The following is a 23440-nucleotide window of genomic DNA, read 5'->3' as shown; positions in this document are numbered from 1 at the left end:
AGTTTCCTAACCTAAATGAGAGAGACCTTTGCTCCTGCTATTGTAAATAATTTAGTTTAATTTAACACCATCGCCGGGTCAGCCAGCGCCCGCCGGACGCCAAGAATAATTATGCCAGCGAACTTCGCCACGCCTCTTCCGCAGTCTCCGCGGTCCGACATCCTGGAATGGCGCTTCCCAAAGCCGTACCACAATCTTACGCTCACGGGCCGGTCCCGCGCAGCATGGCACACGTCATTCGTCATCCCTCAGCTCAACCTCCTTCTCGACGCCGGCCTGGTCGTCAATAACCTCCGGCCCAAGCACATCTTCTTGACGCACGGCCACAGCGATCACACCCTCCTCACGCCGGCCTTTGTCAAGCGGAGCGACCCGCCGGACATCTATTGCCCGGCCGAGATGAAGGACGCCCTGGACGGCTTCATCAACGCCAAGACCATGCTGAACGAGGGCGGGGGCATCTGGCCCCCAGAAAGCACGTCTCCGTATCTCCAAAAGTACATCAACAACAAGAAGGGGGGCGAACCCTCTAGCCCGGACGCTGAAGACGGGGTGGCAAGACACGACCCGTCGTCACAAGCCGACGTATTAATAGAGGATGATGATAGCCCTGCCCAAGAACAGCAACAGGACGCAGGAGACGACGACGCCGCCGCCGACGACGACGACGGCATCCACCCCCTCCTACGCACCCACAGAACCCACCCGCTCCGGCCAGGCAGCACCGTGACGCTGGCGCGGCTGGCGGCCCCGCAGACCTACACGGCGACGGCGTTTGCGTGCGACCACACGGTGCCGTGCCTGGGCTACGTCTTCAGCGCCGTGACGCCCAAGCTCAAGCCCGAGTACCGCGGGCTGGCGGGCGCGGAGCTGCGGGCGCTGCGGCAGGAGCGGGGCGTAGAGATCACGGCGCCCGTGGCGACGCCCGTCTTCGCCTTCCTGGGGGACACGACGGCCTCGGTGCTCGCGAGCGGGCCCGAGTGGCTTGGTGGCGGCGGTGGTAGTGGTAGTGGCGCCGGCGGTGTCCGGGTCGTCATCACCGAGTGCAGCTTCCTGTGGGAGGAGCACCGCGACCAGGCCGACAGGACGCGCCACACCATCTGGTCGGACCTGGACCCCGTCGTGCGGCGGTCCCCGGACACCGTGTTCGTGCTGATCCATTTCAGCCTGCGCTACTCGGACGAGGAGGTGAGGGCCTTCTTCCGGGAGAGGGATGTGCCCGAGAACGTGGTCGTCTGGGTCGACGGGGTGGGAGGATGATGGAGATGGCGAGAGGGAGGTATTAAGTAGACCTAGAAGAAAGAGAGCTGAGCGTCAACATGAGAAGAGTTACGAGTTCTTTCGGTTGAAATAGATATCATTTATCTTACTATGCGGAGATTGGGGGAGAGGGTGCCTTGAAAGTAATAATTAATTAGGCCGTCTCTCCGCGAGCCCGAGGTTCCATAGAAGACCCCGAAAGAACAAGGTCAAACACGGAGCAGGAGAATTAGGCGCAATAAGACCGTTTTTTCGCTGCCGCCAGACATGATTAGGTGGCAGCCTCGCATCGCAGCTTCCAGTCGGCATTGCTCGGAAAGATGTTTTCCCCTGGTCTTGTATGGCCGGGGGGGAAATCGAATGACGGCTCATGTTGGAAGGCGCGGTCGGGAAGGGGTGATGTGGATGGCGATGCGGGCATTGAAAAGCTGCCGTGAGCCTACCTACTCTTTGACTTGTCTAAATGGAACAAAAATCGAGGGACCCTAAGATGGCGAGCGAGCGACAAGTTCAACAATCTCAGGCCGACAGCGGAATGAATACTTTTGTAACAACTAATTATTAATTAATTAATGCCTTGGTATTTAAACAGAAGCTCACCGGAGAGGGCGAATGGTAAAGACACCACAGTAAGCGACCAGGAAAGCGATTGTTCATCGCAGAAAAATTTACATTTAGTGAATACCAAAATGCTTGTATGTGTCTTTCCTTTCGTGCTGACAGTCTTTCTCAATGGAACAACTGATAGAACCATGCCATGCCTAATTAACCCCGAACACACGAGAGGCTGCTGAAACAGCCGCGCGGTAATAATATAATAGTCTTATCATTATCAATCTGTTTCTGTTGATATCCCCAGCAGAGCTGGCCGGCCTCGGATGCTACAGAAGAATATCTCTCGAATCGATGTTCCCGAAACAGCATCGAGTTCCCTGGGATCCAGGGCTAAAGTGAGGAATAAGTCTATGAATCGAACAGAAGAGAGGACATTGATCATACCGAATGCTTCGATCAACTAATTAGACAAGCTTGAATTGAACTGGCATCAGCCACCCAGTCGATAAGTGATACAGCAGACAAGAACGTTGTGCGTTGGCACGATGCTTTTGTATTAAATGATGCAAATCCCCAATAACAATCAAGTCTCAAGCAGCGCGTCTTTCTTCCTTCAACCGCCAAGTCCACCAACCTCGTTCTAAAGCAATGCCGTGCATGTTTTGTCTGACTTCCAAAAAAAAAAAAAAAAAATAACAATACCCCCTCTCAAAGGAACCGCGCAACGCCTTGCTTGATGCCAATCGACCCAAAAAAAAAAAAAAAATATAAAAAAATAAGTGCAACGTAATAACACCACCCCTTGATGCAACACTTCCGTAGAAACCAAATCCACGTCGCCGCCGCCATTGGAAAAACACACACCCGAGCTCAGACCACACCGACCGAGCAACACAACACACTCTCACACAACCTCCTCTTCCTCCTCGGCATCGCTAGGCACGATTCCCCGATACTTCATCTCCAACACCCACTTCTCGCCAAAGTCGACCCCTTTCCTCATCCTGGTCCCGGCCTTCTTCCACACCGCCTGCCCCAGCCCCATGTCGACCAGATAGAGCTTCCACTCGAGCACCGAGTCGTCCGGCACCGGTGCCTCCCCGCCGGCCAGGATCGTATCCCCGTCGCCGTTGTCGTCCGCGGCGATCAGCGCCTCGAGCAGGCCCCTCTTGGGCGCACCCACCGCGACGACGTGCCTCGGCTTGACGTATAGCCGGTTCCCGTCCACGACGCTGACCTTGCCCGTGGTGGGGTCCAGGCCCGAGGGGACGTCGACGGCCATGACGAAGGCCTCGTTCCGGTTGGCCCACTCGATGAGCTCGTACACGGTGGCCTGGTCGCCGTTGCGGAGCTCCTCGAACGAGATGGCGAGCCCCAAGAGGGCGTCGATGATGAGCATGACGGGTGCCGGGTTGGCCAGGCTGCCGAGCGAGGCGCGCGGCGTGTCGATGGTCAGCGTGGGGATGCTCATCTTGCGGATGTGCTCGAAGAAGTCGCTCTTGGTGAAGACGCGCCCGCCGAGGTTGCGGTAGAGCCGCACCTGCTGCTGCACGTCCTCGAACAGGTCTCGCTCGCCGCGCTCGAGGCCCACCACGCATACGAGCACGTTGATGCCCTTGTTGCGCAGGTGTCGAGCGGCCGCGATGGCGCGGCTGCCGGACTTGTTGTTGCCAGCAAGGACGACGACGGTCTGCGGCGGCGGGTTGCCGGTAGCCGGGTCGACGCTGCCGGCGTGCCGCACCTTGATGGCCGGGTCCGCCAGGGCGATCAGTGTCACCTCGGCGATACCCCGGCCGGCGTTTTCCGTCATCATCTCCTCGGTCAGGCCGATCTCGTTATGGGCAATGTTCTCCAGGTTGAGCATTTGCAGCGCCGAGACCGGCTCGATCCGCCGGTTCGACGGCAGCGCGTAGAGCCCCTGCGGAGCGGCCGGCGTCGAGAGCTGCTTCTTCTTGTCAGCGGCCGCGGCGCGCGACGAAAGCCGGCTGCTCGGCCGGCTCACCTTGAGAGGCTGGGTGCGGTAGTGGCTTACACCAGAGGCAACTCTGCCGGGGCCGGACCCCGTCCTGGCCATCTCGTGGGCCTTGCGCGATCGTGACCGTTTGCCCGCCGCGGCGCTTTTGCCCTCGCCGCCGCGCCGCGAACTCTGTCGGCTGCCCATGCTCTGGTCCCTGGTGCTGGGCCGATCGCCGTGAGGTAGCCCATCATCCGCCTCGCTGTTCCAGAAGTCATTTGGCGTCTCCTTCGATGACGCCGGCCTATCCTTGGCTGCTCTCGAGGCCGTCGACGGCAGGTCCAACACGTTTTCTGAATAGTGCAGATTCTTGCCGCCCGCAGTCCCCGGTTTCGGACGGGGCAGCCGGTTGTGTGACACCAAGCGGTCGGCCTCGTCGATCAGATCGTCTTTCCTCATCTGTTCGAACAGGTTCTGCTTGTCAAACTTGGCCAGGCCGCCCTCAAAGTCGAAATCGCCCATCTCCTGGACGTCGGTAACGTCCTCGGAGGCCCACCCGTTATCAGCCATCTGCCGGCCCTTGCGGTTCCGTTTCAGAGAGCTGAACGGCTGGAAAGACGCCGTGCTCTGAAGGATCGGGGTCTGCCTCCAGCCTCTTCCTCTCCCCGCCGCCTTTTCCGTAGGCGCCGGCGATGCCCCGTAGTCCGCCTGCGTGGCCGTTTTCGCGCTTCCCGGCTTCCGTTGTCGCCGCTTCTTCTTCTGGGCAGTAACTTCGCCGTAGTCCAGAGCTCTGTCGGCGCCATCCTCGTCGGCGGACTCGACGGCCGCGCTGGAGGGGTCCAACTTCAGATCCCTGAGAGAAGCCGCAACGGTGTTTGTGGGCGTGACCTCTCGCGATGCGCTCAGTATCTGCACCGGGGGGACGACCCCGGGCCCCGGGTCCCGCTTCTCACTCGTATTTGGTTGCGGATGCGGTTCGGGTGCGCGGCTCGATGACGACGATGCGCTGGCAGCAGGCTTTCCCACAGCCACGATCGCGGGGTCCACGAAAACGGGTTGAGGCGGTGGCTGCTGGGCAACGGGAGGGGCCGGGGCCGGGGCAGGTGGGTTTGCCGGGACGCCGTGGGCGAGGGGCGGTGCGACGGGTTCGCTGGGGAGCTCGGAGAGATCGACGATGTCTTCAGACGGGATGGTAAGGCGCGGCTTCCACTCCTTGGTGTTAGTGACCCAGACTACCCAGTAGGAAGAAAGTCAGCAGGCGGGCCAAGAGGAGGGGCGGACCAGGAAGACGGGGGGAGGGGGAGGGGCAGGCTCACCGTTGCTGAGGGTCAGGCCGGTGCCGGCTTCGACGGCGCTGACGGTGCCCTTGAGAAGCATCGGCGGCGTGCCGCGCATCGTTACCATCATCAGAAGACCGATGAATTCCGAAGCCATGGCGACAAGAGTTCGGGTGGCGTCTTTTTTTTTTGGGGGGGGGGAGGGGAAACTGGATGGCGCTGGACTGCCGCGGAGCAGGAATTGGGTTGATTCGCCTGCTCGGTGCAAGAAAATCGTTGCCGCAGGGAGAGATCGCACCTCTGGCAGACTGGCAGGAGGTGCGCAGAAACAGCCCGGTCCTCGGGTCGGAGTAGATAACCAGGCGCGACGCGGGGCTAACGGCGGTTGAGCTGGATAGAAGGTATGGCGCTGCAACTTTCCATGTGCTTTCCTGCCTTGCGTGAGCCTTTTGCTTATCGATACGCAGCGGATCTGCGCCAAACTGCGCCAAGACCGAGAACGTGCGCCAAAAGGGTTGCGTGTTGTGTCACGCTAAGTTAATGCATGTATCCCCAAGGTAGTTGTACCTATGTACAAGTACCTATAACACGCAAAAGAGAGATATATAAGGTAGCTTACGTACATGGTAGGTGTAACTATAAAGTACACTCCAAAAACGTTGTCTCTGCATCTTGTGCTCCGTGTTTTCAGTGCGGATTGCCGAGCACTCCATTGCACCTACGGTTGTGCACGCCAGGAGCGTATCCCCATATCGTAGCAAGCAGAGTCTGCTCCGAAGGGGGAACAAACACCCGAGGATTGCCCGCAATCATCTCGGGCACCAGAGCAAAACTCGCGCTTTACAATCGGTCTGCTGTGGCCTGGAAGTTGGCAGCATATGTTCCTGCTCCTGCATGCAGGGGCAGCTTTAAGAAGTACTGCGCTGGTCGCCCAGCCTGACATTCTCTCTCTTTCCCCCCTCATCTGTCAAGCCACGAACCCACCATCCGCCCATACGACAAAGGAGTAGCGCCCATTGTAGCGGGGTACTCGAAGGGCAATTGTGAGGAGAGTATGCCTGCAGAGAAAAAGAAAAAGAAAAAGAAAAAGAAAAAAAAAGAAAAAGATTGGCTGCCTGCCAATGGGCCCCCCAAACGCCTCACTAAACGCGCTTCATCGTGTCATGCATCAACACCAACGACCTTTGCCCCGTCATGCGCTGCCATCAACCGTACGCCGCCATAGCCGCCTCCTCCTCTTCATCGTCAAGCACATCGACAGGATTCTGAGCCGATCCCGCGGCAGCTGCCGGTTGCTTGACCGTATAGTTTGTGATTGACCCGGCCGCCTTCTTCTTCATGGCCGCCTCGGCACTATAGAGCTTATTGTAGAACTCGACCACGCGCGAGTGGGCCATCACCTTGGATTTTTGGAAGTTCAGCACTTGAAGGCCCTGCTTCGTCGTGGCACGGCTGAGAGCGACGTAGGCCTGTCCCTTTTCGAAGACCTTGCCGAGGTCGACCTTGACCCGCTCCAGCGTCTGTCCTTGGGCCTTGTGGATCGACAGGGCCCACGCCAGGATTAGGGGGAGCTGCTTGCGGGAGGCCTGTACCTCGCCCGTCGGGAGCTCTACCTTCCAGTCTTCGGGGACGCAGAGAATCTGTCGTTGGGTGCCGTCGACAGCGTGGAAGCAGACCACCGGGTATTCCGTGTTGTCGCCCTTGGACGCTTCGGCAAGGGCCTTGTTGAATGCCCGTGCTCGCCTCTTCGCATCCGACTCCTCTTCGGAGTCGTCTTCGCCGCCCCTGATCTCAAACGTGGCCTGTGACATGAACTTAACAACGGTCCCCAGCGAGCCGTTTACGAGGGTATCATCCATGTTCTTGATCAGCATGACCTGGGCGCCCTTCTTCAGCTCGAGGGTTGCCGGCGCCATCATGTTTGCCAGCAGCTTGTCCCGGACCTTCTCGTCGCCTGCGTCCACGGCGTCGTAGCGGTAGGTCTTCCCAGTCAAGGCCCTCAGACGCCGCTGGTTCGAGGACTCAACCTCGTTCCTAGTTGGAAACCTTATAAAACGTTGTCAGCACAGCGACCACGGTACGGAATCTCGGCTCTAGAAACTGACAATTCGGTTACTTCTAACCCGTCGTTGAAGGTGAGTGGCCGGCTGAGCTCTTGGAAGCTCCGGACTGTCTGGTCGCTGATTCTCCCCAAGCGCATCTCGTTCAGCATTGCAGCAAATTCTAAAAGGTCGTCAGCGCGCGAGGTCACCCCCCTTCGGTCTGTCACGGTGCGGCCTACCGGGATCTCGTTGTCGGAAGACCTCAGTCAAGCCAATGGTATGGTCGATCGACATGTTCCATGTCGCCGCGTCGAATGCGAACTTGGACTCTCTCTGTTTGCCGCCTTCCGGGACCGGGGGAAGCTGGAAGAAGTCGCCAGTGATGACTAACTGGATGCCGCCCCAGGGGCGCCCATTGTTACGTATGATCCTGCCAATCTGGGACAGCTTGTCGAAGAGCTCTCCGTCAACCATGGAGACCTCATCGATGATGAGAACTTTGGTCTTGAGCCACCGGTTTTTCGCCTTGGGATTTCGCCTGATCTTCTTGACCAAGATGTTGGTGTCCTCTTTGCCGAGGCCGATCCCGGCAAAACTGTGGAGGGTCATGCCGCCGATGTTGCAAGCGGCCAGGCCGGTCGAGGCCGTAACGGCGACCCGCTCGGGGTCTCTGGCGTACTTCTTCTTGAGTTCCTGAATGATGGCCCGCATGAGCACAGACTTGCCTGTACCGGCGGGACCGGTGAAGAAGACGCTCTGTCCCTTTTCCACGACAAGATTCATAACATAGCGCTGTTCACTGCTGAGCGTGATGGCTGACGTCCTAGCCATGTGCGTCTTGAAAGTTTCTTGCATGTCCGGCGCAGACGTCTCCGTTTTCCCAGACTCCTTGAGCTGTGTTTTCAACTGCTTCTTCTGGGCCTTTACGGCGCTGGCAGTAGTATTCCAGAGGGCATCCCCTTTCGACTTGGGTGCTGGCGCGACCGCAGCGGCCCCGTGCCCATCACCACCTCCAGCATTTTCATCCTCTGGCGCTGCTTTCTTTGACCAGTTTCTGGGTAGCTCCCGCTTTGGCTTCTTCGCCGCCGCAGGAGCCGGCCCATCATCCGTCGGCGAAGCCCGCTTGATGGCGTGCTGCGGAGGCGGTGCAGGCCGAGAGGCCGGGGGTTGAAGGTGTGACGGGGAGGACTGTGACCAGGAGAGCACACTTGTATTGGTAGCTGGAGGAGCCGCATCCTGCTCTTTTGGCGTCGCCGGTGGCTGTTGGCGCGGAAGCGTGGGCAGGACACACTCGGCCTCGAGGTCAATGTCGTCAGAAAAGTCCGAGTCGTACAATGGGACGGCTGCAATGTCGCTCGTTTGTGCCGCGTTGCTGGGAGGCGGGAGAAGCTCGCGCTCTTCCTTGAAGGAATCTGAGTTGTTGTAGAGCGACGCAAACGACTTGCTGATGATGCGAGGACCAGACGCCGGGACGTTAACCGGACGGGATTGCAGCGGTTTTGTGCTCGCCGCGGTTCTCACCGAGCCGCCATAGGCTGCTGATGGGCGCTTCTTGCTCAACATGTTGTCAATGGTATTATTCTCTGCATGCTTCTTCGGTGCGGTCGATGGGCTGCTCGAGGGGAACAACTGTTTCGCAAGCGATGGCTGCTTGTACACGGCGGCCTTGTTGGCCTCGACTGCCCTGCTGAACATTGGACGCAGATGAGGAGAATTGATCACTCCGACAGTGTGTACATTTGCTCGGCCAAAACGACTCGAGATGGTCCTATCGAGAAACACGACAGCTCGACGCAGGGCCAGGCCGGAGATCCCGGTCATACAGGGTGGCAGCTGGTACAGTGGGCAATCAGCTGGTGTTCTTGTGAAATGGCTGCCCTAGATTGAGCCGAGATAGCACCAATTGTCGTCGCGTCACGCACGAGGAAGTCGCGTCTTCGTACAGAGAGTCTGTGCGCGTAATCCGGAGTTCTCGACCGCAGTCCTCCCGTACTCCGTACTCCATACTCTGTACGAAATACAGAACATTCGAGTAAAATACAATTACGGACCCACACTGATGTGCGCAAAGTAGTGTACACCATACCCGGTATTTCCGTATGGTAGGTAGTAAGTTCAAATTTCACCGCATAATCCGTGCACACCGTAGTGTACCTTTCCCATTTGAAACGAGTGTTCCGTGCGAGTACAGATTACGGAGTACGGATACTGAGTACCTAAGGTAGGAGCTCCGTCCGCGAATTTCGCTTTCCGCCGCTGCTCCCCCTCCTAGCCAATACCCTAACCCTTGACAGTCTAGTGTTGAAAACACGCACATTGAACTACTAGTACTACGTAAGTCGTGTACATGCTCCATACCACCTAATATTCAGTCGTCGCCGCCTAGAACGCCGAGCCCAAAGTCCTCCTATGAGTCAGACGGGTCTTCCGGCGCCTTGTCCTGCGACTCGTCGTCGTCTTCGTCTTCCTCAAGCTCCTTTGACTGACCCGACTTGAGCAAGGCAGCGGCTTCGCCTACTTCCATAGCGTGGAGTCGCTCCTTCTGCTCTTCAAGCCCCGTCTGTTTCCGCGCTGGCGCAGCGAGTTGCTCGCCAGATACGGCCTCGACCTCGAACTCATCGTCGTCATCCCCGCTTTCTTCCTCTCCACTCTCGGCAGCGGGTGGAGTCGGCGGCGGAGAGAGCGATGCTGTCCTCTCCGAGGAAAGACCCAGTGGCGAGGCCCGTCGATTGCGCGCGTTGCGGGGAACGCACGGCTTGATCGTGGGATCAAACCTCGCAGGAAGCCCGATGGCCGCGGCGACCTGATGCGCCTCCTCGTCTGCCGAAATGCTGCGCTCGAACTCATAAACACTGCCGGTATCGCTATCGGCCTCGTGCTTTCCCGAGTTATACGCGAGCATGGCGGCGTAACTCTGCCGCGTCGGGTCTTGCGAGCGTTTCTCCTTCTTCTTGAGTCGCTTATCGTCTGGCCTGACCACCACAACCGGGATAGGGCTGTACTGGAGGCAATACTTGGAGAACGAGTTCCGCGCATTCATCAATCCCTGAATTCCTCCCAGCGTCCGTCCCTTAGTGCCGACCACAAGCATTGACGGGTTGTAGATCGCGAGCTGGTCTCGCCGTCAGCGTCCGATTCGCCAACACTCTACAGCCGTCAAGAAGACGTACCAACTGCTGGAATGTGTCATGGAGTTTCCCAACCGAGTACTCCAGCGTGATGCTGATGGCCTTATTCAGCTCATTCTTGGACTTGATTGTCTCCAGCAGCTTCTTCGCGTCCTCGAGGTAATTTTTGTCAGGACGGACCGGGCTCTCTAGGACCCTCACGCAGATAACCTCGTCGCCATCGTCCACCATGTTATTGAGCAACCAAACCAGTGCATACTGGGAATAGCTGTGCTCGTCCACTCCAATCATGAACGTGCGCGACCTTCGCGACGGGCGGTATCCCTGGTGCCTCGCTTGCAGGCTCAACGACGAGGGATTGTTTTTCGTGGCCTCCCCGATGGGGAGGTTGTCGAACCCAACATGTCGCTCGAACCTGCGAGGGGAGGGTGGGTTCATTGTTAGTGTGGTCATGCTTGAAACTGAAAGGCTCAAAAATGTACGACGACTTCAAGTATTGCAGAAGAGTCCGCGGCACCCAGTGACAGCTGACAGACTTGAACCGGGATGACGTCGGGGAAAGTGCGCGATCAAGTAATGGGTTATGAGGGAATAATTTCCAAAACTCTCGTCATGATCAAGCTTCGAACAGGACGGAGGATGACGGGGCGAGAACGGCAATGACCGATGGTTGCACATGCGCTGAAGCGACTGCGCTATCGACCTTTCGACACAGCCACAAGCCCAAGCGAAGAAAATATGGCTATTTGCGGGCAGAGGGGACGCTTCTAGCCGGCCTAGCTGACGAAATTGGCGATAGCATGACATCGCCGAGCCAGATCCAGCCGGTTGGTGGGGTTGCGGGGTCAGATTGAGGAGGGAGGAGCTCTAGGTCGTCAGCGAGCCCGAGCTCTGCAATCCTCCTCCCATGATGCGCTCGAGTTCCTCGAGCATGCCTCCAAAGGTGCCATGGGTAGCCATGACGGGCTGCCGTTCTGTTTCTTTGCTCCGGCTTCTCACGCGGACGATCCCTTGAACAGCGGACAGGGCCGTGACTTCCCCTTAGGGTGGACCCGTGAGTGCGGGGAAGTCTTGGTGCATCTGCCGATGCAACCAGCAAGATCCCTCCTCCAAAGGAAGCTTGGTGACAACGTCGACAGGCTGGCAGCCGCACCGGGTATGGGAACCACCATGCCCTTGGGTATCACATCCTGGACCTCACGGCTGCACAGCACTCGCCATGCAAACCGGGGCGGTCAGCTCGCAGCGGAGGCAACGCCGCGAGAGCGAGCAGTCTTCCGTGCGACGGCTAGGTAGTTCGCAGCGAGATCAGACCTCTCAGACAGCACCATCAGGTTCATGATGGGCTGTACGGGTGTGGCGCAACTAGAATAGGGCTATGTTGCAACAGGATGTTGGAAGGAAAGGTTGCTAAGAATAGGCTCGACCACTCACCTAACTGGTGAAGGCGACGATTCTCGTAGCCGCCGGTTATCTGTTTTGCGCGGGTGACCTTGGGGGAGTGACGGGTTTCGTGGCGGCCGAAAGGTTACAGATGTGGACGAGGACTTCCTCTGTTCGACAGAGGGCCGGCTGCTATTGTTAGAGGAATGCCGCGAACCTTCCACGTGGTCCTCTTCAGAAATGGACGCCAGCGTGGTGGTGCTGACATCAGTCGATGCAGAGGCGAACAGCCGAGATGGCTCCCTGAGCTTCGAGTCACCGTTCGCACGGGGGTTGGCCGAGAAGTAGTCGGCAGCTACCGAGGGAGTGACTGTGCCCGGAGATCCATCGGAGTCGGGGCTTTTGGCGGCGGCGGAAGGTGAAGTTAGTAGACGGTCTACATTGTCGGCGGTCATAGCCATCGTGAGATGGAATCGCTTGTAGATCGGGTCGCTCTCAAAGAAAACCTTGCCAGTGCTCGTTCGGCCTCGCAGAGAGGCCAGCAAAGGCTATCCTGCGACAACTTGCATGGGGTTCCGGCCAGGCGCGTGCTGGAAGCTGGCGCCTGGGCGCCTGGTGGCGATACGGAACCGAAAAGACAGCGCGTATCTCGCAGGAGCGTCTCTGGTCGCTGAGGGTCCAAGATTATCGAAGGCGAGCGCCCGATGGGCTGCAGGCAACGAAAACACTGTGACCAGTTTCTCCCGTCGATGGAATAAAATGGAGCAAGAGTTGATCGTGAAGACCGCGGCAGGTGCGAGCCAAAATCTTTCTTGTAGTTGTGTTTGGTTCTTGGAAGGAGCTTTCACCTGCGGGGCGGCAACGCGTTAAAGCTGAAGCAGCTCTGGGCTTGGCTTGGCTGATGGCACCAGGCAAAAAGGCAGGCCAAAGACGAATTGATGGGGCAACAGTTCGGACAAATACTCCGTTCTCTCGGGGCAGCCTGGGACAAGGGCAAGACCCCAACTGGCAGGGAACCGAAAATATCAAACCCAAGGTACTTGTAGTTAGCTTGACGCTTGGCTGCCCGCACCTGGTCGCTGCTGAGGCAAGAGTCATCATGCGCCCAGATATCGCGGCTCGAGCTTCCAGGGAGTCACTAGCGGAGTTTCGACGCAGTGTATACACTACGAGTAGTGTCACCTACGGATGCATGTATTGTACCGTATGTAAGGTATGTACCTATGTATGTACATACATAGGTACCTAGGTACCGAGTTACGCTCTTGCATAGTGTACGCCGTATTTTCGCCGTAGATCTTGGCGGCAGGCGGGTGCTACACTCCAACCCTGCAAAATCGGAGGCTGGAGGCTCAACGGCACCACGGCTGCGGCAATGAGCGAGCCGCCCATTAGTGGCCCCGCAGACCGCAACGTTCATGATGAGTAGCCAACTTACACTAATCCGTAGAGTGGATCTTCTGGTTTAGTTTTTTTTATTACCCAGTCGAGGAATCCTACCACGTCTCGAACGTGTACCATGAGTATGTCTTCCCGAGACCACCTTACTACTCCAGTTCCTCACACAGCATGTGAAGGTACTGTACTGTATGTATGTACATACAGGAAGTCCCGTACCGTACTGTGCGGATACACTGCGATTTCTCAGGCACTCCCTGTGCCCATACGCAGTACGTTCAGCACTGCCTACACTATAGTACAGGCCGTCCGGGTTAGGTAAAGCGGCGATCAGCGGGCGCCAAACAGTGCCACGAGCAATGAACGGCCCGACAGCCGATCGCACAAGCAACTCGGAGTGGCCCCTGGACCCCCATACTAGTATGTACTCGTACTTACTGTACAACATCCAGACGCACTGTTGATATCCATTTTTCTGCAATCACACGTTCGCAACAACACTACGTCCCGTGCCGCGAGTTGTTTGCCCCGAACCACCAACGCAGCGCCAGCACAGGATAACCTGTACTGCGTTGTGCACAACATGGCGAGGTACGACAGGCTAAGCTTCAGTGATAGGGCCTTGGCAACCCACTGCTCGGGCTCGGTTCTACGGAATAATAGTGTCGGTGAACAGCTTGCACAGATGCTGACCGCCCGGCACCATCCTCGCTCAGTCGAGCCGCTGGTGCGTCTGCACGAGAACAGACTGACGCAGTTTTTAGGTCACCTCCGCCCAGTGATTAGCTGGCGCTGGTGGAATAGAAGGCGCGGGAGGTTCGTCGTGATTCAGTTCATGACGGGCGGCACCCATGGACCCAATGCTCACCTCGCAGGTCGGCCCCGCCGAGCTTGGCTCCTAACTAAGGAGCGACAGGGTTCGGCTTCCACAGTTCCGCCAAGATGGTTGCCCCGCTGCGTAGTGGGGTTATTAAGGACAAGGCAGCAGCCCTGTCCTGATGCCGAATGACTGGTCGGGCGGCGGTCAGCGGAGTGCGAGTGGGAAAGGTGGTGAGATGCGCCTGTCTCGCCTGCAGTACCGATGGAGGGACCGAGTCGATAGCGAGAGTATTCGACCGGTCTACGGATTACATACGCTAGCTCCGCGGTACCTCCGGACCACAAAAGTAGCTCCCTGTGCTCAACACCGCAGCGAGATCCACCCACGCCCATCTCATGTATCACAGACTCGAGAAATAGGCAGGTTTGATGAATCACCGAGATGATTCCAGATATGTGACCCGAGGCCCGCCATCCTGGCCAGACATGCATGTATGTACGGATTTAAACTACAGACACGCACCTGTGCTCAACGTGCAAGTATGGGTTCTATAGAAGCCCTGCCCCTTTCGACGACCATACCTTGCCCACATCCGGCATGCATCAATATATTTCCCATATTCGTGCCGATGGTGCAACCCACACACGACACGACCTCCGGCGCGCGCAGCAGTGTGTATGCTTGCTTCTGCAAACACGCCGATGGGGGCTGACTTCCATGCCCGCAGCCGCAAGCCTGCACGCTGCAACGACCCCGCGCATCAACCATCAGCGAGAGCACCGAACCAGGACGGTCCTGCGCCCTTTGCCAAGTGCCCGTCTGGTCGGGAGGTTTAGTCACGGAAAACCAAGTAAGTGCTCGAGCCATCACACCACCTGGAAGACCATCAGTCCTCTCCCGGGATCCTGTCGGAGGCCTCCCAGCACAACGTAGTGTCAGAGAGCCAAGTTTGTCTCTTTCGGGCAACGGATCCAGGAGCCGGACGGAACCATTGTATGTACATACATACATACATACAGTACAGACATACACTAGCGTAGCGTAAGGCCCAAGGCGGAGAATATCCCCTTGCTAACCCTGAAGTTGAAACCTCGACCATACTCCATACCGTGTCGTCCGCATATCCATCCGGCTTGGAAGGAAAAGGGGTGGGGGGCCGGTTTCGCTTGGGCCTTGGTCCTACGAAGTAATAAACCACGGAAACAACGCACTGGCAGTTGACAACTAGTTACTCGGAAAGCACGGACCACAACAGGGTGCTTGCGCCGGCGTTCTCCGTCCTTGGTTATCTTGGCTCTTCCCTCTGCCGGGCCTCGTAACAATTGTCCCTGTGCGTACAACACGTTCCGAACCGCGTACAGACATGGGCGCCATGGTCGTATCTGAGCGGGTTACACGTGCATTGCGTGTACGCACTGCAAGTGCTTGCTTGCAGTAATGGTGGTAGACGGGATCAGCACCTCCCGCCTTCTTCCGCGGACGGGCACCGGAAGTGCCCCGATCGTGACGGGTCGATGGGGCTTGCCGCCTGCGGGCACGAGGTAGGAGGGTGGCCGGCGCTCAGTGCAAAATATGTCAATTCATGTCTTTACGGTCTGGCCGCGTCTCTTTTCGCGACGTCTCCCTCTTATCGAGTCGGGAATTTTTGCCTGCTTGGCCCCATCTTTCCCACGCCCCGGTGAATGTGCAGGATCTGAAGGGATGGTACACTTTTACCCTCCGCCTCATCGCTCCCCAGGACTTCTGGTGGGCTCAGTGTCAAGATCGGTTTCTCATATCCGCAGACCCTACACCCTTTTCCAGCCAACTTGCTCGCCGCCTCATCAGAAATCCATTGATTGTGTCCATCCGACGCCGAATATGCAATGCCGCCGAGACCTGCGTTGCCCCAATTCCCTAACCCCAGTATTACACAAAGACGAAAAAGGATCTAGGCGGAGAGCGGATCTGAGTTTCTCGTCCGTGTTGCTGCTAGCGTCTGTGCTGTCTCATTGTCGTCTGCTCTGCAACCTTTATGCGTATGTGCGAGAGAGATTGCGCAGATACCAATCAACAAGCTTGCGGCCCATCTTCGCTTCCGAGATGTGAATCAGGTCCTAGAAATGGAGGTCAGCATAGCTGTCGTGGCATTGAATGTCGCCAAGAGAGAGAGAAAGCAACAAATCTGAGAGAGAAAAGGAAAGAGAGACTTACACCCTGCAGCGCGTAGTCAAGGTCGCTGATGTTAACAAGTTCGCCCTCCAATAGCCCGTGGTCGGTCCAGCGCAGCTGCTTGGTCCGCTGCTTGTTGACGAGCAGCCACGACCGGAGCTCCTCCGGCTTAACGTCGAGGAACCCAGCCAGCTTCTTCAGATCCATGGTGGTGTAGAGCCGCAGGTACGACTTCAAAGTCGGACTCCACATGTTGGTCTTCACCTCCTCCATGAAGACCGACAGGTGGTGGTCGATGGGATCGATGTTGGCCTCGGGCCTGTCAAAGTCGGGAGGCACGGGCGAGATGAACTTGGGGCAGGCGAGCCTGAAGAGTTCCTCAAAGATGGGCAGCGATTCAGGGCCGCCGCGCTGCAGCTTCAGCAGCTGTTCGCCGTACTTCTCGCGCAGGGCGGTGTGGATGGTGTCGTCCAGGCGGGTGGGGTGGAAGGCGACGCAAATGGCAATCAGGGCGAGCATCTGGTCGTTCTTCTTCGTGATGGAGTCATACTGCGTGTTCTTCTGGAAGTTCTTGGTCCGCGAGACGTAGACCAGGATGTGGCTGAACATGCGAATGGCATCGGCGTAGCGGCGCATCATCATGTACGAGAAGCCGACGTAGTAGTAGGTGGTGAAGTGAGCGGCCATGACGCGGGCGAACATGGCTTTCTTGTTCAGCTCGATATCGTCGAGCGTCTTGAGCGCGAGGCTGAAGTCGCCGAGAAGGCAGTGCACGCGGAGAAGGCCGATGATGGAGAAGTAACCCAGCATGCGATAGAGGTTCTTGGAACCGTAGGGCCCAGCCACGGCCATGGGGTCCTCGTTCCGCCTCATCGCTGTGAGCTGCTCGGTGATCTGGGACTTCTGGATCAGGGAGTAGAGCACATTGAGCACGCTGTAGCAGCCCCACGTGTTGGGGTTGTCGCGCAGAATCTGCGCCTCCTCCTCGTTGTTGCCTTGCCTCGCGATCCGGGCCCGGTACGAGGAGAATGTATTGAATTGGTAGATGAACTCATCAATCACATCCCATGCCCAGTAATACTACCTTGGGTAAGCGACGTTCATAGGAGGTACAGGAGGCATGGAGGGCTTGCGCGGAGACTCACCGATGGTGGTTCGAGGTCCACCGGGCCGTCAGAGTTGAGGATGTAGTGAAACAGAGCGCAGTAGTTGTCGTAGCTCTGGAACTTGGTCTCGAGCGTAGCCTGGAAATCCAGCGGTTGGGCAGCCTGAACTAGCCGGGCCTGGATTTCGTCGGCTTGCTGAGCGAGCGTCGCCGGGTCGAGTTCCTCCAAACCGCCCTCCGAGTACTGGACCTGCTCCTTGTAGTCGGCGACGAGGGCCTCCTCCTCCACATCACTGTCGTCGTCGAGGGCGCGGGCAGGCGCCATGCCGTTCTGATAGCTCATCTTGAACAAGACGAACGCTCGGGGCAGTGAAGCGTAAAGCGATTCGTTGAGCGGGGGAGCAGTGGTTGTCGCCGGCGTCCGTTGTGACCAACGCAGAGGCCCGGAAATGCTTTGCTCCTCGGTGGGGCTCGATTTTTGTGGTCGAGGGGCTCAGACCAAGCGGTGAATTTTGGAATGGGCGCTGCATCGGTTTAGGGTTTGGTGTGTATGGACAATTGCATATTGGTGGTTACGCCCCGATTAGTGCATCACAAGCCCCCAAGAATTAACGTTACCCTCGAAAACCAGGCAATGCGTCGTGATTCATTATGATTCACCCTTGGCTATTTTGGGTCCTAAGCAATGCAAGTCACGGCCATGAAAAGCCAACTCAGCCAATCATGCCTACCCGGTGGTTAGTTGCTGACTAATTAGTTCAGGACTACCACCTGTCTCCCGACAGGTGGGGCCAAAACCCCCGGACATGCCAATATAGCCGGACAGGTATACGTCCAAATCCGTGTCCAATTTTACCAGCTAACTCCCTATACTCGAAGACACAACCACTGCCACAAGCCTAGTTAAACCTACTCTCCTATATACGATGCCTCTGACTGACCAAATCCAGGAACCGGCTAGTATACAGGCTGCTAAATGGCTCCTTGCCGCTTAAGCTTGCCACCGAACTAGCCATTTACCCTATAGAAAGTAACCTAGTATTTGGCACGTGGCTTAGCTATTTAAGACTAGAAAGACCCAGGTTGGCCAGTACTTAAAGTCTTTGAAGGATACTAGTCTTCTAGCTACTAGTAGTAACGTAGTTAGAAGACCTCGGTTGCTTCGAAATGACGAAGATTCGGCCCTCGAAGGATACGCGTACTGGCTTATCAAATCTAGTTCTCTTGCTACTAAAGATCTTCTCTAAGATGCTACTAACTATTTATAGGCATGTCGTAATCCTCCCTGCCCTCCTATTAATAAGCACTGGTGGTCGCGTTAGAAATAGAATTATCTATAGTTTTAGCTAATATTCTTTGAACTAGTCAAAGTAAACTGACTCTTAGCTAAGTAGTAGGTAGAAGAACTAGAGATATTCTTTAATAAGCTTAAGAACACTATCGAAAGCTTTAAGATTACTATATCTAGCTATTAGAATGTAGACGAAACTAGATATATACTTGTAATGTTAAATAGGCAGTTTAAGATCTTAATAGTTAAAATAGATAAGAAGAAGAAGGTTAGTTCCCTCCTTTAGATACTAATATAGAATGCTTACTATAGTATTTTATTAGCTAGAGATTCTAGACCTTTATAACTAAGAGTCGATAAGTATAATTAGCGCTAGAAACGCTATTAATAATACTATCCTAGTATTTTATATCTTTAAATAGTAGCTATTAGAAGATTAGAATGTCGATAGTCTTAATAAGGAAATTCGATTTTATAAATTAGAGATAGCATTTAATAATGCTAAGATTATAATAGATTAGATATAACATTTTAATAAATACTCCTTTACTATCTATACTAAGTTTTAGTAATATAGTATAAGCTTTAAGGAATAGTTTAGTTATAACTATTATAACTTTAGTCTTACTCTTAGTATATACTTTATTAACCTAGACAATATTACCCTTAAAGATTCGGTCTATATATCTATACCATTAGAAGAATATATATACTAACTACTTATCCTAGATAACTTTATGGGACATTATAACCTTAAGCTTTATAAATATTACCTCTTGTTCGACATTATTATTATCTTCCTCCCTCCCTATTTAATATACTTTATCTAGCTAATAGATATAAGAGTCTTTTACTATCTTAAGGAAGCATATTAACGATATCTCTAGCAGGTAATTCGAAACGGCGATCTTACATTTACCTAGGCAGACTTTATTAGAGGATTCTAGGAAATCTAGGATACTAGTTTTAAATACTAAAATATTATAGTAGGATTCGAAAAGACTAGTCTTTTTCTACTAAACCAATATATTATAATAGACTAGATTAGGGAAAAAGTATTATCTAATACAAGCATCAGACATCCTATAATAATTCCTAATAATAAGCAATAAGTATATATAAAAAAAGGTATTAACTATATTTAAGAGCAGTATCTTAAGCTTTTTAGTTTACTAATATAAGAACACTTTTAGGATATTACATTAATAATTAATAAGGGTTAGCTAGTATACAAATATCTAAATAACTTCGCTAAAGACAAGAGAGCCTATCTAGCTATACTATCTACTAAGAAAATATAAGGCTAACTTATTAAGCTAATAAGAGAGGTTATAACAAGTATAACTATCTAGTAAATTTAATAGTTTTAAGAGATCCGAGCTTAGAAAAGCGCTAAGGCAATTTAAAATACTAGCCGAAAAGCTACCTATATTACCATTAAGCAGATTAAATAAAAATATAGGGAGGAATACAAAGTCTAGAAAAGGTACCTAGAGAACAAGATTCCTAGTACTAATAGGCATTACCTTTATATAGTAACCTTTACCAAATTTTTAGAAAAGACTAATAAGAATAACTATCTTTCTCTTAATAATAACGACCCTCTCTAGGTTCTACTAAAGGAGCATTAGCTACTAGCTTTTTTCGACTTTAGAGATAGAAAAGAAGTCCTAATTCCCTAGTCAGCCAAGAAGCTATTATTAGAAGTCAAACTCCTATCCCTTAAACGTCCTAAGATATAGATTGGTAGTATAACTATAATGTTAATTAACGATAGCGACAATAATAGATTTGACTTTATAGATAGTAAAGATAGGTAGGAAGAGGATATCGAGTCACTATCTCTATCTAGGGGTAAGAAGGAGTCTCTATATATAGCCATTATAAAGGATATTAGGAAGTTTAAAAAGCGATGTACCCGCAAGTCTATAGTAGTAACGCCAGGGACAGAAGACAGCAACTATCACTAGGAGGCTAAAAGAGAAGACACTACTATAATTAGGAGCGTTAAGAGCGATAGGGATGGGGGGTATAATATAGAGGGAGACAAAGGCAAGTCATATAACCCGTTATTCGACTAGTTACAACTAGGTTGTCACAAGCCAACCATATACCGCAACCTGGTAGGGCACAGGAGGCTAAATGAGCTACCAATCAAGAAGGGCACGAAGCGAGGCTAACACAGGATCGCTAGGGAGTACGGGCTACCACAGGCGAACGATTGCCAAAAGGGAAAGATAGCAGAGGATAGCTAGCTACCAAAGGCAATCTAAGGACAGGATAGAAGGGGACTATAAGCGATCGGTAGAAGTATATATATATATAAATAGCCACTCGTTATAGTAGACTCTAGGAGTTCACTAGTAATAGTAACCTAACCTACAATTACAAGTACTTATACTAAGTATTACTAACTATTATAAGAGATAACTCTAGTGTTGTTATAAACCCTTTAGCTTTACCAAATCCCTTAGACGACCTATACGCTTGTCTTACTTAATTTACCTCTATCTAAACCCTTTTAGAAGAAGTCTAAGTTAGGTTCGTTACACGTTGCTATTACTCCCTTTGTTCCATTATAGCTCAAAACGGAGGTGATTTCGACTTTGACATCGATATAGCTATTAACATTATAGCCGAATAGCTGCTTACCTAGCTTGGTTAACTCTATTAGCAGATCTAGGAGTTAGACTAGAGAGACAAGGCTGCTCAAGCTCGGATTAAGGAACTCGAAAACGGCGAAAAGCACTTGTAGAAGCTAGTTAACGAGGCCTACGCCAAAATCAAGGCACTTGAAGGCGCCAAAGTGAACCATATCAAGATCGAACTACCTAGCAAATATAGAGGAACTAAGGAAGATCTTATAGGATTCTTGACGAACCTTCGATCCTACTTTTAGCTTAATGATAATAAGTTTCTAGATAATAAAGCTAAAGTTCTCTATATAGCTATAAGACTAGAGGGCAAGGCACTTAGATAGTTCAAGCCTATATAGAATGACTATCTTACTAAGGAAGATAAAGATGACCAAGATACATTTATGTAGGTAGTCTTTCGATCCTATAACTAGTTTAAAGAAGAGCTTTAGAAGGTTTTTAGTAACAAAGACAAGAAGATTTATACGTAAGAAAGACTTGCTAATCTCTAATAGACTAAGTTAGTAGCCTTCTATACTATATAGTTTAGATAGGATATACTTAAGTCTTAGCTTAACGATAAGGCATTAATATAACTATTCTATAATAGCTTAAAGGAAAAGGTTAAAGATAAACTATATAAGTACGACTAGCCTAAGACTCTAGACAAATATATTATATAGGCTATTAGAATCAATAATCAACTCTATATATAAGAGTAGCAAAAACGAGGTTAGATAAATAGAACTACGGTTAAGGCTAACAATAAGAAAAAACAAGCATACGTTAGTATATTGTATAGGACGTATCCTAGAGCTATAGATATAGACGTAGCATAGAAGTAGGACAAGAAAAAGATAGCCAAAGATAAGTCTAACATTACCTACTATAACTATAGAAAGAAAGGACACTATAAACGAGAATATTAAAGCCTGAAGAAAGACTAGAAACTAGTCCCTAGAAAGGAAATTACGGCTATTAACGAAACTACTAAGGATGTTATCGAAGTAGTGGCTACAAGCTACAAGAACAAGGATAGCGACACGGACAGTTTCGGACGTAACGGCGATAGTAAAGACAAACAAGTACCATACTCCGAACTAGTTACTATAGACCTAGAAATAGGTCTTGCCAAATAGGACATGGTAGGAGAATATATATTACTAATTTCGATTCTCCTAGCCTTGAGGCAGTGGGGTTTTATGATTATCTAGAGGTAGAATAGATCGTAGATAACTAATACTTAAGGAATTGAAAGACCTAGACCTAATGTTCCATTCCTCTAGGAACGAATCGAATAGTACCGTAACGAAGTTTTCTGGCTTAATATAGAACTATATGAATGGGATAAACGCTTAATTTGACTTACCTAATAGAGCGATAAAATAAGGGACGAGATGAGGGAACTCCGACGTATTATAGAAACTATTAAAGGGGGATAGCCTATAATATATAATAGGCCTAATGGCTATACCGAGTATTTTAACGATTAGTAACTTAGCTATAATATATAGAACCTAGAGTACTAGTTTATACGTGTAAACTGTAGAAAAGATAAACGTATGTAGGAAAACTACTAGAAGAAATACTCCTACCTTAGCATTAAAGTACCTATAGTACATATATAGTAGGAAGGATTTGGAAAAGAATTCCAATACCTTCTAGGCGACGCTACGCGACTATACTCACAACACGAGGCACATATACAAGTGCCCTAGTTCTAATGTATGTCATATAAATGCCGATACCACTTTCGTAACAAATTCGAAAACAATCACTAGCCGACCTGACAAGGAAATAAGGACAGAAGCCTCTGCCCTATAGAATAGGTCTATAATATAGGAAATAGAGCAGCCAAATTACTCTAGAAAATCGAAGCCCGCGATCTAGAAGGCATTACGGTAGTACTAAAACGAGCCTAGCCTAGGTACTACGGAACAGGACGAGACATATAGGACTTGTGCTAGAGCAACGATTACCTCTACTACACGGACGAAAAGAAATCGCGAATTCGGGAACTTTAGATGAAGCTATAGTATGTACAACAGAAAGTAGAATAGACCTAATGGTAGGAAGCTATTAGCACTTAATGGCTTATAAAAATAAGTACGATCGATAAAGCCGCTATTAGCTAAATAACTAAAGAGGTTAGCACTAACCTAGGAAATAGGTTAAGGCCCTTCGAGGGGCCCGAAAACTATTAACGCCTATATAGTGGTAAGTGATAGCGTAGTATAGGAGGAACTAGCGTAAGAGACCACTATATCGAGACCTCCTAGCAGTAATATAGGAAATCGCTATAATCTTTAGACGACGGTAGTAAGATAAGCGATTATAGATAACAGCACAATAGAAATAGCACGAAATGCTTGTATTAGTAGATAGTAGAGTAGAGATAAACCTAATTTCGCCGACACTTATAAATTAGCTATAGATACCC

At 52.2% G+C, this 23440-nt stretch overlaps 6 protein-coding genes across 6 annotated transcripts; 1 reads left to right on the top strand and 5 right to left on the bottom strand.

Annotated features, from left to right (window-relative positions):
- Positions 1 to 71: 71 nt before the first annotated feature.
- Positions 72 to 1432, top strand: MYCTH_2304593 (uncharacterized protein). Its single transcript, XM_003663072.1, has one exon. It carries the CDS (start codon positions 112 to 114, stop codon positions 1258 to 1260), a length of 1149 nt encoding a protein of 382 aa, XP_003663120.1. The 5' UTR covers positions 72 to 111; the 3' UTR covers positions 1261 to 1432.
- A 1000-nt stretch (positions 1433 to 2432) lies between these two features.
- MYCTH_2304592 (uncharacterized protein) lies at positions 2433 to 5419 on the bottom strand. Its single transcript, XM_003663071.1, has 3 exons — positions 5086 to 5419; positions 3848 to 5001; positions 2433 to 3757 (listed from the first exon to the last, which is right to left on the bottom strand). Exons 1-3 carry the CDS (start codon positions 5201 to 5203, stop codon positions 2720 to 2722), a joined length of 2310 nt encoding a protein of 769 aa, XP_003663119.1. The 5' UTR covers positions 5204 to 5419; the 3' UTR covers positions 2433 to 2719.
- Positions 5420 to 7093: 1674 nt separating this feature from the next.
- MYCTH_93913 (uncharacterized protein) lies at positions 7094 to 8651 on the bottom strand (the record flags this gene model as incomplete). Its single annotated transcript, XM_003663070.1, has 2 exons — positions 7094 to 7269; positions 7889 to 8651. The coding sequence occupies 2 exons, from the start codon at positions 8649 to 8651 to the stop codon at positions 7094 to 7096; spliced, it is 939 nt and encodes a 312-aa protein (XP_003663118.1).
- A 753-nt stretch (positions 8652 to 9404) lies between these two features.
- Positions 9405 to 10772, bottom strand: MYCTH_2304589 (uncharacterized protein). The gene is made up of 2 exons (XM_003663069.1): positions 10259 to 10772; positions 9405 to 10200 (listed from the first exon to the last, which is right to left on the bottom strand). The coding sequence occupies exons 1-2, from the start codon at positions 10652 to 10654 to the stop codon at positions 9496 to 9498; spliced, it is 1101 nt and encodes a 366-aa protein (XP_003663117.1). The 5' UTR covers positions 10655 to 10772; the 3' UTR covers positions 9405 to 9495.
- A 311-nt stretch (positions 10773 to 11083) lies between these two features.
- Positions 11084 to 12060, bottom strand: MYCTH_2126876 (uncharacterized protein; the record flags this gene model as incomplete). Its single annotated transcript, XM_003663068.1, has 3 exons — positions 11084 to 11256; positions 11310 to 11419; positions 11651 to 12060. 3 exons carry the CDS (start codon positions 12058 to 12060, stop codon positions 11084 to 11086), a joined length of 693 nt encoding a protein of 230 aa, XP_003663116.1.
- A 3713-nt stretch (positions 12061 to 15773) lies between these two features.
- On the bottom strand, positions 15774 to 17567 carry MYCTH_2304586 (uncharacterized protein). Its single transcript, XM_003663067.1, has 3 exons — positions 17114 to 17567; positions 16011 to 17048; positions 15774 to 15886 (listed from the first exon to the last, which is right to left on the bottom strand). The coding sequence occupies exons 1-3, from the start codon at positions 17414 to 17416 to the stop codon at positions 15830 to 15832; spliced, it is 1398 nt and encodes a 465-aa protein (XP_003663115.1). The 5' UTR covers positions 17417 to 17567; the 3' UTR covers positions 15774 to 15829.
- Between the last annotated feature and the right edge of the window lie 5873 nt (positions 17568 to 23440).

Source organism: Thermothelomyces thermophilus, chromosome 3, assembly GCF_000226095.1.
Source record: "Thermothelomyces thermophilus ATCC 42464 chromosome 3, complete sequence".
NCBI lineage: Eukaryota > Fungi > Ascomycota > Sordariomycetes > Sordariales > Chaetomiaceae > Thermothelomyces > Thermothelomyces thermophilus.
The sequence above is the reverse complement of the archived record's forward strand: the minus strand, read 5'-3'. Positions and strand labels throughout refer to the sequence as shown.